General features: G+C 35.3%; 1 protein-coding gene across 2 annotated transcripts in view; it reads left to right on the top strand.

Moving 5' to 3' along the window:
* Positions 1-16,762, top strand: part of GRM8 (glutamate metabotropic receptor 8) — a 784,383-nt gene that overhangs the window by 472,453 nt on the left and 295,168 nt on the right. For both annotated transcript variants that reach the window (XM_059932657.1, XM_059932658.1), the window contains exon 6: positions 9,765-9,965. In XM_059932657.1, the coding sequence (XP_059788640.1) occupies positions 9,765-9,965 (201 nt within the window). The remainder of the gene's footprint in view (positions 1-9,764; positions 9,966-16,762) is intronic.

Below are 16,762 nucleotides of genomic sequence, written 5' to 3' on the forward strand. Positions count from 1 at the left end.
GCCACATCTTCTTTATCCATTCATCTGATGATGGACACTTAGGTTGCTTCCATGTCCTGGCTATTGTAAATAGAGCTGCAATGAACATTTTGGTACATGACTCTTTTTGAATTATGGTTTTCTCAGGGTATATGCCCAGTAGTGGGATTGCTGGGTCATATGGTAGTTCTATTTGTAGTTTTTTAAGGAACCTCCATACTGTTCTCCACAGTGGCTGTATCAATTCACATTCCCACCAACAGTGCAAGAGGGTTCCCTTTTCTCCACACGCTCTCCAGCATTTATTGTTTGTAGATTTTTTGATGATGGCCATTCTGACCAGTGTGAGATGATATCTCATTGTAGTTTTGATTTGCCTTTCTCTAATGATTAATGATGTTGAGCATTCTTTCATGTGTTTGTTGGCAATCTGTATATCTTCTTTGGAGAAATGTCTATTTAGGTCTTCTGCCCATTTTTGGATTGGGTTGTTTGTTTTTTTGTTATTGAGCTGCATGAGCTGCTTGTAAATCTTGGAGATTAATCCTTTGTCAGTTGCTTCATTTGCAAATATTTTCTCCCATTCTGATGGTTGTCTTTTGGTCTTGTTTATGGTTTCCTTTGCTGTGCAAAAGCTTTTAAGTTTCATTAGGTCCCATTTGTTTATTTGTGTTTTTATTTCCATTTCTCTAGGAGCTGGGTCAAAAAGGATCTTGCTGTGATGTATGTCATACAGTGTTCTGCCTATGTTTTCCTCCAAGAGTTTGATAGTGTCTGGCCTTACACTTAGGTCTTTAATCCATTTTGAGTTTATTTTTGTGTATGGTGTCAGGGAGTGTTCTAATTTCATACTTTTATTTATAGCTGTCCAATTTTCCCAGCACCACTTATTGAAGAGGCTGTCTTTTCTCCACTGTATATGCTTGCCTCCTTTATCAAATATAAGGTGACCATATGTGTGTGGGTTTATCTCTGGGCTTTCTATCCTGTTCCATTGATCTATGTTTCTGTTTTTGTGCCAGTACCAAACTGTCTTGATTACTGTAGCTTTGTAATATAGACTGAAGTCAGAGCGCCTGATTCCTCCAGCTCCATTTTTCATTCTCAAGATTGCTTTGGCTAATCGGGGTCTTTTGTGTTTCCATATAAATTGTGAAATTTTTTGTTCTAGTTCTGTGAAAAATGCCAGTGGTAGTTTGATAGGGATTGCATTGAATCTGTAGATTGCTTTGGGTAGTAGAGTCATTTTCACAATGTTGATTCTTCCAATCCAAGAACATGGTATATGTCTCCATCTATTTGTATCATCTTTGATTTCTTTCATCAGTGTCTTATAATTTTCTGCATACAGGTCTTTTGTCTCCTTAGGTAGGTTTATTCCTAGATATTTTATTCTTTTTGTTGCAATGGTAAACGGGAGTGTTTTCTTAATTTCACTTTCAGATTTTTCATCGTTAGTGTATAGAAATGCAAGAGATTTCTGTGCATTAATTTTGTATCCTGCTACTTTACCAAATTCATTGATTAGCTCTAGGAGTTTTCTGGTAGCATCTTTAGGATTCTCTATGTATAGTATCATGTCATCTGCAAACAGTGACAGCTTTACTTCTTCTTTTCCAATTTGGATTCCTTTTATTTCTTTTTCTTCTCTGATTGCTGTGGCTAACACTTCCAAAACTATGTTGAATAATAGTGGTGAGAGTGGGCAACCTTGTCTTGTTCCTGATCTTAGTGGAAATGGTTTCAGTTTTTCACCATTGAGGACAGTGTTGGCTGTGGGTTTGTCATATATGGCCTTTATTATGTTGAGGAAAGTTCCCTCTATGCCTACTTTCTGCAGGGCTTTTATCATAAATGGGTGTTGAATTTTGTCAAAAGCTTTCTCTGCATCTATTGAGATGATCATATGGTTTTTCTCCTTCAATTTGTTAATATGATGTATCACGTTGATTGATTTGCGTATATTGAAGAATCCTTGCATTCCTGGAATAAACCCCACTTGATCATGGTGTATGATCCTTTTAATGTGCTGTTGGATTCTGTTTGCTAGTATTTTGTTGAGGATTTTTGCATCTATGTTCATCAGAGATATTGGCCTGTAGTTTTCTTTCTTTGTGACATCTTTGTCTGGTTTTGGTATCAGGGTGATGGTGGCCTCGTTGAATGATTTGAGGAGTGTTCCTCCCTCTGCAATATTTTGGAAGAGTTTGAGAAGGATAGGTGTTAGCTCTTCTCTAAATGTTTGATAGAATTCGCCTGTGAAGCCATCTGGTCCTGGGCTTTTGTTTGTTGGAAGATTTTTAATCACAGTTTCAATTTCAGTGCTTGTGATTGGTCTGTTCATATTTTCTATTTCTTCCTGGTTCAGTCTCGGCACGTTGTGCATTTCTAAGAATCTGTCCATTTCTTCCAGGTTGTCCATTTTATTGGCATAGAGTTGCTTGTAGTAATCTCTCGTGATCGTTTTTATTTCTGCAGTGTCAGTGGTTACTTCTCCTTTTTCATTTCTAATTCTATGGATTTGAGTCTTCTCCCTTTTTTTCTTGATAAGTCTGGCTAATGGTTTATCAATTTTGTTTATCTTCTCAAAGAACCAGCTTTTAGTTCTGTTGCCCTTTGCTATTGTTTCCTTCATTTCTTTTTCATTTATTTCTGATCTGATCTTTATGATTTCTTTCCTTCTGCTAGCTTTGGGGTTTTTTTGTTCTTCTTTCTCTAATTGCTTTAGGTGCAAGGTTAGGTTGTTTATTCGAGATGTTTCCTGTTTCTTGAGGTAGGCTTGTATTGCTATAAACTTCCCTCTTAGAACTGCTTTTGCTGCATCGCATAGGTTTTGGGTCGTCGTGTCTCCATTGTTATTTGTTTCTAGGTTTTTTTTGATTTCCCCTTTGTTTTCTTCAGTGATCACTTCGTTATTAAGTAGTGTATTGTGCAGCCTCCATGTTTGTATTTTTTACAGATCTTTTCCTGTAATTGATATCTAGTCTCATAGCGTTGTGGTCAGAAAAGATACTTGATACAATTTCAATTTTCTTAAATTTACCAAGGCTTGATTTGTGACCCAAGATATGATCTATCCTGGAGAATGTTCCATGAGCACTTGAGAAAAATGTGTATTCTGTTGTTTTTGGGTGGAATGTCCTATAAATATCAATGAAGTCCATCGTGTTTAATGTATCATTTAAAGCTTGTGTTTCCTTATTTATTTTCATTTTGGATGATCTGTCCATTGGTGAAAGTGGGGTGTTCAAGTCCCCTACTACGATTGTGTTACTGTCGATTTCCCCTTTTATGGCTGTTAGTATTTGCCTTATGTATTGAGGTACTCTTATGTTGGGTGCCTAAATATTAACAATTGTTTTATCTTCTTCTTGGATGGATCCCTTGATCATTACGTAGTGTCCTTCTTTGTCTCTTGTAATAGTCTTTATTTTAAAGTCTATTTTGTTTCATATGAGAATTGCTACTCCAGCTTTCTTTTGATTTCCATTAGCATGGAATATCTTTTTCCATCCCTTCACTTTCAGTCTGTATGTGTCCCTAGGTCTGAAGTGGGTCTCTTGTAGACAGCATATATATGGGTCTTGTTTTTGTATCCATTCAGCCAGTCTGTGTCTTTTGGTGGGAGCATTTAATCCATTTACATTTAAAGTAATTATCAATATGTATGTTCCTATTCCCATTTTCTTAAATGTTTTGGGTTTGTTATTATAGGTGTTTTCCTTCTCTTGTGTTGCTTGCCTAGAGAAGTTCCTTTAACATTTGTTGTAAAGCTGGTTTGGTGGTGCTGAACTCTCTCAGCTTTCGCTTGTCTGTAAAGGTTTTAATTTCTCCATCAAATCTGAATGAGATCCTTGCTGGGTAGAATAATCTTGGTTGTAGGTTTTTCTCCTTCATCACTTTAAGTATATCCTGCCACTCCCTTCTGGCTTGCAGAGTTTCTGCTGAAAGATCAGCTGTTAACCTTATGGGGATTCCCTTGTGTGTTATTTGTTGTTTTTCCCTTGCTGCTTTTAATATTTGTTCTTTATATTTAATTTTTGATAGTTTGATTAATATGTGTCTTGGCATGTTTCTCCTTGGATTTATCCTGTATGGGACTCTCTGTGCTTCTAGGACTTGATTAACTATTTCCTTTCCCATATTTGGGAAGTTTTCAACTATAATCTCTTCAAATATTTTCTCAGTCCCTTTCTTTTTCTCTTCTTCTTCTGGGACCCCTATAATTCGAATGTTGGTGTGTTTAATGTTGTCCCAGAGGTCTCTGAGACTGTCCTCAGTTCTTTTCATTCTTTTTTCTTTATTCTGCTCTGCAGTAGTTATTTCCACTCTTTTATCTTCCAGGTCACTTATCCGTTCTTCTGCCTCAGTTATTCTGCTATTGATCCCGTCTAGAGTATTTTTAATTTCATTTATTGTGTTGTTCATCATTGTTTGTTTGCTCTTTAGTTCTTCTAGGTCCTTGTTAAACGTTTCTTGTATTTTCTCCATACTATTTCCAAGATTTTGGATCATCTTTACTATCATTATTCTGAATTCTTTTTTAGGTAGACTGCCTATTTCCTCTTCATTTGTTAGGTCTAGTGTGTTTTGACCCTGCTCCTTCATCTGCTGTGTGTTTTTCTGTCTTCTCATTTTGCTTATCTTACTGTGTTTGGGGTCTCCTTTTCACAGGCTGCAGGTTCGTAGTTCCCGTTGTTTTTGGTATCTGTCCCCAGTGGCTAAGGTTGGTTCAGTGGGTTGTGTAGGCTTCCTGGTGGAGGGGACTAGTGCCTGTGTTCTGGTGGATGAGGCTGGATCTTGTCTTTCTGGTGGGCACGTCCACGTCTGGTGGTGTGTTTTGGGGTGTCTGTGGCCTTATTATGATTTTAGGCAGCCTCTCTGCTAATGGATGGGGCTGTGTTCCTGTCTTGCTAGTTGTTTGGCATAGGGTGTCCAGCACTGTAGCTTGCTGGTCATTGAGTGAAGCTGGGTCTTGATGTTGAGATGGAGATCTCTGAGAGATTTTCACCGTTTGGTATTACGTGGAGCTGGGAGGTCTCTTGTGGACCAGTGTCCTGAAGTTGGCTCTCCCACCTCAGAGGCACAGCCCTGATGCCTGGCTGGAGCACCAAGAGCCTTTCATCCACACGGCTCAGAATAAAAGGGAGAAAAAATAGAAAGAAAGAAAGAAAGAAAGAGGATAAAATAAAATAAAATAAAATAAAGCTTTTGGGAGGTCTGAAGTCTTCTGCCAGCGTTCAGTGGGTGTTCTGTAGGAGCAGTTCCATGTGCAGATGTATTTCTAATGTATCTGTGGGAAGGAAGGTGATCTCCGCATCTTACTCTTCCGCCATCTTGCCCAGACCTCCAACCAATAAGAATTTACTGTGTGTTCCAGGGACAGAGATACTGTCAGGGTTTTCGATTTCATTAATGAAAACATAAAACAATCTTGCTATAAAATTTATGAGGCTGACTTCATCTCCCACCACACAAACTCTTAGCTATATGTTGTTAATTTCAAGCTATACACTAAAACACATCACAACTTTACAATCAGTGTTTTAAATGGATGGCTGACATACAGCCTTTAACAATGTTTAGCACTTTGTAGCAATACATTAACGCTAACTTTAGAAACGATAGCATAATGAGATTTTACAGGCAATTAAGTTGATGAGTCACTGTCAGCTTCCTAAATTATTCTCTTAGATGATCAAGAAAGGCAGATATAGGAAGTGAGGGGCAAACTCTAGATCTTGTAAAATCTTAAGTGTCATTATGAGTTTGAAGTTTTAGGGAATAGAGAAATACCTTGTCTAAACAGCCTGAAAAGAAATCAGATAATTTCCTTTTAAATTTAGAAATGGTAATAGTGATCAGTCTTTTAGTTTGTCACCATGTACATACATTGATTTATGAAAAATATCTTATAGTGTCCATTGACTTGTGTGGCAATAGTTACTAGAGAGCCTTATGAACGTTTACTTTAAAAGAAAAAAAAAACAAAGTTGTATATATTTAATCTTTACTCAAACTAATTGGAGTTTATAACTAGTCAAGGAAATAAATAGTTTCACTAGTGAAAATTTAAATATTTTCCTTTAATAAGATGGTGTGGTGTTTCAGAATTAATATAAATCCATTATACATGAAGGTGGAAAAATATTGGGGGGAATCTAAGGAAGAGTATGTCTATTAAGTTGGGGTATCTATATTAAAAGTATATCAGGAAACTGTTGTTTATAATTTTATCTCAATTATTGAATGCTCAGAAATATCTTACAGACTTGTAGGAGGTTGCAGTAGCATTAAAATAAAATCCTAGTATGTTAAATTCAGAACATTTGGGGATAGAGTAAATTTAAAAATATAAAATATTCATACACATCTAGCTCTTCTATATATCCCATGGATTGTGGAAAATTTCCAAATGCCTTAAGTTCTCATGGTCATTACTTTCTTTGAATCAATTTGGCTTTGGCATTTTCTGCCAATCCTATGCCTGCTGACCATACTCCTTTAGTAATGGAGACATGGAATTCCTCTTTTTTCTTTAAAGTGTGTGTGTGTGTGTGTGTGCGTGTGTGTGTGTGTGTTTGCATGTGAGCACACAGCAGAAGAGTTTACAGAGCAGCAATACAATCAACATAACCTGGAATATGACTATATATATATATATATATATATATATATATATTCAGCTATAGACTGAATGCTTGTGTTCCCTCCCCCACCGTGTTCCTATGTTAAAACCCTACCCCCTAATGTGATGGTATTAGAGGTCGGCCTTTGGGAGGTAATTAGGATCAGATACCATCTTGAGGGTAGAGCCCTCATGAATAGGATTAGTGCCCTTCTAAGAGTCATAAGAGAGCTTGCTTCCTCTCTGCTTTCTGCCATATTGAGGATGTAAGAAAACAGCCACCTGCAACCCAGAAGAGAGCCTTCACCAGAACCTGTCCATGCTGGCATCCTGAGCCTGGAAGTCCAGACTCAGAGCTCTGAGAAATAAATTCCTGTTGTTTACCAGCCACCCAGTCTGTGGTACTTTGTTATAGTAGCCCAAACTGACTAAGACACTTAGATATCTATGTTTTGAAATTACAGATTATTCATGTCCTCAAGTTGGGAGATTCTGATTCATTAAGTCTGGATGGCACTGCAGAATCTGTACTTAAGAAGATAACTATGATGGGAACAACTGCTCTGGGATGCCTAGTCTTCCTTTTCAGTTATCAAGTTCAGTGATGCAAAATAAATGAAACACAAGGATCTCTCCATATAGACCTAGGGACCTACCCTCAGTGTAGTTATTTCAGTCTTTTATCATTAAATTTCCCTCATCATTTGCCTCCTTTTTCATAAGCAACCATGCTGGTCTGCCCAGGACTGTCCAGGTTGTGATCCTACATCCTGAGAAACTCCTCAGTCCTGGACTAACCAGAGCCATTTGTCACCAGATAAGGTCTTTAAAGATATAACTGAATATTGTTGGTTTCTGTGACCATTCATCAGTATTTATTTATGAATTGTCTATTTTGTGGTTAAAACTACGGAAAGCTGAAAGGGCTGCTTTCATAGGTTACTTGGTGATATTCTGAACACACACAGTACTGTCCTAGGACACAGAGATAGGGAGAGGACAGTACCCCCATATCTGCATGGATCTTAGCTTAGATCACTCAACTAAGGCAGGTTGAAGGAGACAGTATACCTTTTGGCACCTCAAAGAGGTTCTTTGTTAGATCTGCCTTCTCTCTTTGTGTTCCTAAGCCTGCCAAATCCTCAATAGGAGGTTTTAAGAAAATAATAATGTGATTCCCTACAATGATAGCCTGGTTTTGGATCTTATGAGTTTGATATGGAAGCAGACTAAATAGAAATATGGTATGCAATTGGAAATGTGGGTTGGAAGTTAGATGACAGTAAAGTCCAGAAAGCTAGATTCCACAATGAATTAAATTGATACTATAAGTTGATCTAATGTTTTGGACTCTATAACTAAAATTTTGGATTCCAGTTTCTATTTCTAGACCCTAGCAATAGTAATAGTTGAGAATGAATGGATTCTGAGGTTGGGAAAAATAAAAGAGGACTCAATCTTGGGGAATGGAATGTTGAGTCATCAAAAAAGTCTGAAAAGGTGTGTTGAAAGGGAGGAGCAGAATTTAGCATCACAAAAGACTGCAGGGAATAGAGCACCAACAAACAGCATTTAAAGGGTCTGGGTGGAGCAAGTGATTGAGACCAGAGGAAAAAAGGTTCAATGATCTGATTAATAAAAATGAATGAATTGAACACTACCATTTGTCTAGAAGAAAGTCACTGGTTTTGTCAGAGTGTAAAAACCCAAATATAAGACAACCATCTTAATTCACGTCTCTAAATTTAGAGGAAATATGCATTTTTGTGAAGAAAGGAAATATTTGTTGAACTTAAAGACTTTTATTAAAGTTTACTAACTGACATTTATGGGAAGATTTAAAGTGCTTGCTTTTGGTCTCTCCCAGTGGTACCAGATGTATAAGGTTTGGGGGGATGTGGAAATGATAGATCCTTTTCTATCTCCTTAATAAGTCCTCAGTGTCCTATCTGTCGTTTTTTTTCTTGCGTGTCCAGCATTCTTGCCATCTACCCCATTTTCCTGGGGATTGAGAGAATATTGGAATTCAATATCTGAGACCTGGCAGTGGTTCCTGTGTCTGCTTTGTGTGTCCTAAGCGAATTTCACCTCCACAAACTGAGTTTCTTCATCTTCAAAATGAGAATGTTGGATTATAACTAATTATACACTATCTAACTTTTAACATTAATTTTATCTTCCATTTTTAATTCTATGTTTCTATTATATGTTAAATGATAAAGGCCAAGCTAAAGGTAATCTCCAATGCCAGTTCTCAGCCCTAAATATACCTAAAAACAGGTACAATTATTCTGAATGACATTCATTTTGAGAGCTCTACATCTTTTATCTAATGTACAGCAAGATGACTATAGTTAACAACACAGTGTTGTATACTTGAAGTTTCTAAGAGATTGGATCTTAAAAGTTCTCACCACAAGGAATAAAAAAGGCAACTATGTGAGGTGGTGGATATGTTAACTAACCTTTTGGAGGTAATCATTTCACAATATGTATGTATATTAAATCACCGTGTTGTATTTATTAAACTTACACAGTGTTATATGTCAATTATATATCAATAAGCTGGAAAAAATTAAACAATAAAAACAAGTAAAAAGTTGAGTTCAAGAAGAAAATAAATTGAATGATTCTTCTAAAGATAAGCAGTTCATTTAAGGAAATATTGTCATTTAATATTTACAAAAAGAGCTCCCAAACAGAGCACATTCTAAACAAGGACAGACGTGGGGTGGAGGGGGAGATCTTACTTTGGGCAGCTTATTAAATGATGCCCTTGGAGCTGAGGTGGATGAAAAGAACAACAGTCTACACATTTTACTTAAAAGATCAAATCACTACCAAAATGCTAGGTAATTACCAGCATGTACAGTATCAGAGAGCTCATAAGGTAGAAATGAAGATAATGAAACTATATGTCTTTTATTTACTTTATATCTTTTTGTTGCTAATGAAATAGTTTCCGTTCTTTCACAATAAAACATTCAATACCCAGTTTAAAAACCTGACTCAGTAAGTATAGGCCTAAAATAATCAGGAGTAAAATCAAATAGTTTTGTCTCATTTATGTGTGCCTCAAATGATGAAAATCTTAGCCCTCATGCCAAATTTTTAGTGAAATCTAACCCCAGTTGATGGTTTCCCTTTTCTTGTACAGGCCTGGAGCGAATTGCTCGGGATTCATCTTACGAACAGGAAGGAAAGGTCCAATTTGTAATTGATGCTGTGTATTCCATGGCTTATGCCCTGCACAATATGCACAAAGATCTCTGCCCTGGATACGTCGGCCTTTGCCCACGAATGAGTACCATTGATGGGAAAGAACTACTTGGTTATATTCGGGCTGTAAATTTTAACGGTAAGTCACAACTTTTTTTTTTTTAATCTAAATACTTTAGAAGTGACAGGGTGTGTTTTTTCTCCCTATATATAGAGCATACTCAAGCAGAGTGGAAAGCACAGGATTAGAAGCAGTTCCCCTTTTAATCAGAAGTGTGAGTTTTTCCACCTGCTTTTAAATCTCAAACATATCTTTTTTGGTGCTACCATTAATCTGCTCCTGAAAGAAGCAGAAGTTAAAAATAAGCTTCTATCAATCAAAATATCACTATTTCAGAAGTAACTTAGGAGACTCATTTGGAACCCCTGCAACAGATTAGATTTCTTTGAAAATGTTTTGTTAATGCCGTTATTAAAGAAGGAATTGTAGACATTTTGTTTTGAAACCTATTTTAAGCATTTTAAACAGTAAGATGACTTGAGGAGAGTGGATGATTTGGAGTTGCTGTATATTTACATTCTAAGAGTGCTGTGTTAAGTTTCTGCATCTTGTTTTTCATTGTATCTCTTTCAATGATTGGGTCAATTTGAAGCAATGAGCTACATCGTGTAAGGTAGAACTACATACAATCAAGTGTAGATGAGATTTGCCTACTGCAGAAGCAGAAATGCTGCTTCTGTGAGCTGTCACAAGAAATTGGTACAGAATACGCTGGATTCATAGTGTTCGGCTGAGAACAGCCAAACTGCCTGTCTGAAGTGATGGAACTATTGAATTCTGCTGTTCTTTCATGAAAGTTGTAATGGTTGCTGCCCATGACTTTGACCATTATTTTCAAATGAAATGATAGAATGCTCTGAGCTGTCTAATTCTTTCTGTTTGGCTGTAATCCACACAATGGACATGCCTCTGAGCAGGACGCCCGGCGCTGCACTGTCCATCATAATACACTCCAGTGACCTCAGCTGCCAGCCTTTCTCAAAAAAACACAAGGTCATCTTCAATTTAGAATTCAAGTGGAAACTTCTTCTTTTGCTTTGTTCAGGCAACGTGAGACACAATTTGGTTTACATTCAACACAAAGTATCCTCTTTTTCACCAGAATTTTGGTGAAACATTACATAACATAGTTCCTTTTGTTAAAAATATAAATAGTAAGGGGAATTTGAAAATAATTTTCTTACAATTATTAAATGGAGCAAAAGAGGAGTGTTACAATACAAGTGTTACAATACAATACGTTATTTACCCTAATGTGATGGACTGTTGGGGAGCACTTTATTTATCCAAATTGTTAAGAAGTGGGAAGAGGAATGCAAATGAATATATTTTTTCATTAACTGAAGCTCATCTCCAGAAGACAGGGAAGTCTTTTAAAGAAACACTGGATTAAAGTATTTGAAAGTTGAATTACCAATTTCTCTCTTAACCATAGACCTACCCCTTCCTTGATGACTTTAATTATTATGCTATACTGTAATATAATGATGCTGTTAAAGACTACTGAAAAAGTCATAATGTCTAACGATTATTAAGACAATTTGCCTGTAGAGTCCAATGATTTTTGAGTTCTTCTGTCCACTTTTTATAGTTTTTTTCCCCTTCTACATTATCAGACTACTGTTGCTGTGATTGTTTTTTGGACTGATCCCTTCCATAATTTGCTTCTTTCAATCTACCACGGACACAGAAACACACATAAAATTTCATTAACTTAGTCAAGAGATATTTATTGAGCACATAGAATGTGGTAAGCATTATGATAGGTACTAAAGATATATTACTGGTAAAAAGAGTCAAAACAGACATGTTTCTTGGGGAACTTAGATATCAATCAAATAAGCACACAAAGGTGTAATTATATAATCTGCAATGAGTATTGAAAGAAGAGGTATGTTGGACTAAAAGTTTATAATAGGGAAATATGTCCCTATTCTAGGGAGTTAGAGACAGCTGGAATCTGGAGATGAGAGTCAGAGACAAGGATAAAGCACTAGACAGGACCAGATAGATCATGAGATATCTTACAGGTCATTCTTAAGATTTGTTCTTCATCTTGAAAGCAATAGGAACCCACTGAAGCATAATAGAACTGTGTCTGATACAAGAGTAAGTGCACTCCGGATGAAGATCATGGAAAATACATGAATTTTAGTGTATGAACTTAAAAGAGAATCTCTCTGAACTCCTTGGAGATTTATTTTGCAAATAGCTTGAAATTTTTCTGTGTTCCAATAGCTGGTAATAATAGTACGGTTATAATAATAGAGTAAGGGACCTGAGCATAAGCAGATTATCATGGGATATATAATTTGATTTTCAGTAATTTTCAGGATGTTTATCAATTTTTTGATTTCATTATTGGCTTACTGTTAGTATTCATTTATTATTAATACCTTGCCTGTTTCTGATTAAAAAAAAGGCACATAGGGCTATTCAAGTAGAAGTACACCATCAAAACCATTGAAGGGGGAAGAAACAAATTTAGTAACCAGAATGAAGGACTACGTTAAGTTCTGAGCTTCCTAAGCAGCTAAAATATAAGGAGACATTCAATGGAATGTATGTTTCATTACATGAGAGAAGCAAACTTACCTATTTCTAAGGAGACAATGAATTTTCTTGCAGCTAATAAGCAATGTTATTTAACAAAATTTTACTTGGGAAGCTGGAGGGAAACAAAGGCCTGCCTTTTAGGATTACTTTTATTTCTACCACTTGAACAAAATGCTATTTCTATAAATTTTTTAAATGCAAAGATTTATCAAAAGAAAAACATAAAATAAAGAAGAAGAGTTCAGATTTTTCAGGTACTTAAGCAACAATGTCAATTCCTTACTCTGGTGTGGTCTGTAGGCAATAAAATATTAATACTGTACATCTTGTATAGAATCAAAGATTTTTCTGTTGCCGTGAGAACCTTATGCATCATAAAGAAAAAGTGTTGGACAGAATTGCAGAGATGTCTCCTTACTTCTCTATAGTTGAGCAGGGCAGGATAGGCACAGCAGCATACTAATCAGGGTTGTTTGACTGTAGGTAACAGAAACCAACTTAAGCTTGCTTTAAGCTAAAAGGAACGATTTATGAGGGTGTGTCAAGAAACCCCATGGCAGACTATAGAAAGGTGTAAGAAAAGAAGTGGTTATAAGTACTAAAACCACTCAGAAATCCAAATATCCCTCTGTCTGCTTTGTTTGGTTCTCTTTATATTGGTTTTTTCTACGTCTAGGTCCACAGCGTAGGAGCAGAAGACCATCTACATTTCTAGAATTTAGTTGCTGTTTGTTCAGGACATGTGCTAAGATTAACATATATGTATTTTAGGTCCCAGTTCTAACTTCTTGGAAACTTGAATCTCATTAGCTAAACTTAGGTTGGATGTCAGACCTGTTCCAAATTATCAGTGGCAAGGATCAAGTAACTACAAACTTAGTTGTCATGAGGCACTCCCAGTGGGTGAAAGGGACATTTAGGAAGCTTCTATCATTGACTTAGGGGGAAAGTTTAAACAAAGTGAGCAGAGAGGTGAAAACCTGAGAAAGGGGTGATGCCGTGGTCTCTGAATCTCTTTGCTTCTCTAGGTGGGTGAATTTTTGTTAGGCTACAGGACACAGTTAAAATCATATAGAATTTGTGGGAATCTGAGAGAGGAATCAATTTTGGAATTATTTAATGCCAACAAACCTTCATGCTGTGATTGAATTCCCTGAATGAAGCAGCTTTCCTAAACTCACAGTGAGGTAGTGGTCTAACCATTTCAATGCTCAATATTCTAAGAAACATACGTAAACACTTGCCTGATTACAGAGACTGGTATAGAGATGGAATTTATCAGCACTTTCTTTTCTTTAGAAACCTTATTGATTTTAGGGACTTACTGCAAATTTTCCAAATATCCAATTTTGAGAGTCTCTGAACACTGCAGACGGTTTTAAAGCAAATTTCTTCACATAAAGTACCTTTAAGCTATCTAAAAGAAATAAATACTGCTTAATATTAGGAAATGCATTACAAATGCACTAATAAGTCAAATAAGACAATGACAAATATAAGATTCTGTAAAAGCATTTGATTAAAATATAACCCTCATTTCTGTTACAAGTACAAAAACAAACTAGAAATGGAATAAATGTTTAACATGATAAGCACATCTCTCTCAGCCTACAACTGGTTATATATTTATAGTTATTCCTATTACAGAGGTGGATTAGTCCTATTAGCACTATTATTAATATTCTATAAATTTTAACCAATGTGATAAAACAACAAACAAAAATAACAGAGATTACTACTAAAAAGGAAAAAGTATTATGATTATTTTCAAATGATTTGATCTCAAGACAATAAATTGAAAACTAGAAGTACTTACTTTAAGATGATCAAATATAAAATTAATATTAAAACATTAAGAACTTTCCTACATACAATGTTAGAAATCATTGACAATTATGGGAAATGAGACTCTTTGCAAAAATATATAGAAAATATCTTGGAATAAATTGAACCAAAAAATATTAAAGACATATGAAGACAACTTTATTGAGAGACATCCTTTGTTTGTAGACAGAAAAACTAATTAGAGGAAACATGTTAATCTTTTCTGAATTAATCTGTATTCAGGCTTAGTATAGTTCCAACCAAAATGACAAAGGAGTATTTTCTGGAATTTGAAATAATATTTAAAATTTTAATTGTGAGAATAAATGAGTAAAAGTAACTAAAATGATTTTGAAGAAAAAAATATTCCTACCAAACGGTTAACATTTAAGCATAACGTTAATCTATAATAATGAATCCAGCATGGAACTATTACCAGAACAGACATAATGGTAAATAGAACCAGATAGAAATAGCCAGAAATATCAATATATAATAATAAATAAATCAGTTTGTACATGTATTTGTATATATATACATATGAACTTATGATGTGATAAAGATGAGTTAGAATTCAGTGGGAAAGGAATTTTATTAACTGATTATCAATTTACAGTAAAATCAAGTGATCATGATTTCTCCCTATAAGAGAGTATAATCCATTTGGAATTTATTTTAGAGTTAGGTGAAAAGGAGAAGCAAAAAAAAAAAAAAAAAGAAGAGAAGATAGAAGATGGTTCATCTTTTAGATGGAAGGATTATACTAAAATAATCTAAACGCTGAGGTCTCTTCCAACTCTATATTCACTGAAGATTATTTTAAAGATAAAGGTAATTTTTAAAACATAGATGCCTATAAGTGTTCTTACTGTTGTTGTTTTTTTAGTTATTTATTTTTTATGAATCATTCCTTTAGCCCACATACATTTTATTGAGAATCTTACAAAGTATCTAATAAAAAGCCTCTTTGCTAGGCATCAAAAATACAAAGATTAATAAAATGTGGTTCTATGAGTTTTCAAATGTCATAGCTTAACACAGGTGAGACACAAACATGTTACCAACAATAAATCAATTTGATAAGTGATATGATAGCGGCATGGGCATGGCATGTACAAACCCAACATAAGGCTGAGATTAGGAAACTACATAAGGGGGGCTCAAAGAATACAACACAGAGAACAGGTGACATCTGATTTAAATTACAAATAGAAAGTGACATTTCTTTAGGTGGACAAGATGGGAAAAACTATTCATGGCAGACAAAACTGTTTAATAGTAGATGGAAGACAGGCAAGAGCGTGCGTTCTGAGAAAGTGAGCATCCACAGTGTAAGAATTCAAAGGGGTGACGTGGGAGCAGCCTGGAGATGAAACCAGCAACATGAACTTGGGCCTGGTTAGAAATCCCTGCGAAACTCTGATGTTTGAATGTGACACAGGGAACTGAAGCTTTCCGAGCAGGACAGTGAAGTGCTAGGATTTGTGCTTTAGAAAAATAACCATGGCAGCAATTTGCAGACAGGAGGGAGAGATTGAAGACAGGGATGACAAGTTAAGAGACGGTTCCAATCATCTCCAGGAGAGAAGAGTGCCTGAAGTGGGAAAATGGAAGTACAAATGGAATGTAAAGAAGTGAAAGAGGGAGGAAGGGAACAAAGAATCATTTCAGTGCTGGCTCTGTTCTAGGCACTGTGCTTTGATTAGAAGCCAGAAGGTTTTGAGAAATATCTTTACTTCCCCAAATGATCTTTCTTTGTAACTGTTTGTGACAACCCCATTACTAGAGCTAATTCATTATTTTTTTGTGTGCATAAATCATTTTTATTTAGTGTTTTCATTTTCTTTTTTAAATTAATTTTTATTGGAGTACAGTTGCTTTGCAGTGTTGTGTTAGTTTCTGCTGTACAGCAAAGTGAATCAGTGATACATATACATATATCCACTCTTTTTTAGATTCCCTTCCCATTTAGGTCACCACAGGGCCCTGAGTAGAATGTTTTAGTATATATACCATTGATGAAATTGTCTTGACACTACTTTGTTTTATCCACCTTTATAAGTAGAAAATGAGACATAAAATGCCAATATATGGAAAAACTGACATAAAATGTCAACTATAGAATTTATGATGCATAATATCCTTGTGATTAGATATTACTTATTTGGTAAATAGAGATGAAGCAAAATCAAATGTGATAAAGTGGTTCTATGTTAACCTTAAAGATAAATATCCTTTTTGATAATTATCGTATTTGAAATAAAATTTAGAAAATCATTATTAATAATTTGGAAGTACATTATATAATTTATTCTTGATTATAGAGGTTTGCAAGTCATGAAGTAATTCCTGGAAATATTTATACATTTTTAAAAAAGCGAACGGCATGTGTAGTGATATTGAATTTGTAGAGATAAATAAACAGACTGATTTGAAATTAGGTAATATTTCAGTTTCTGATTAAGGAAACTTCAGGCTGCTTATAAAATATTAAT

The sequence above is a fragment of the Balaenoptera ricei genome, chromosome 9 (genome assembly GCF_028023285.1).
Source record: "Balaenoptera ricei isolate mBalRic1 chromosome 9, mBalRic1.hap2, whole genome shotgun sequence".
Lineage (NCBI taxonomy): Eukaryota > Metazoa > Chordata > Mammalia > Artiodactyla > Balaenopteridae > Balaenoptera > Balaenoptera ricei.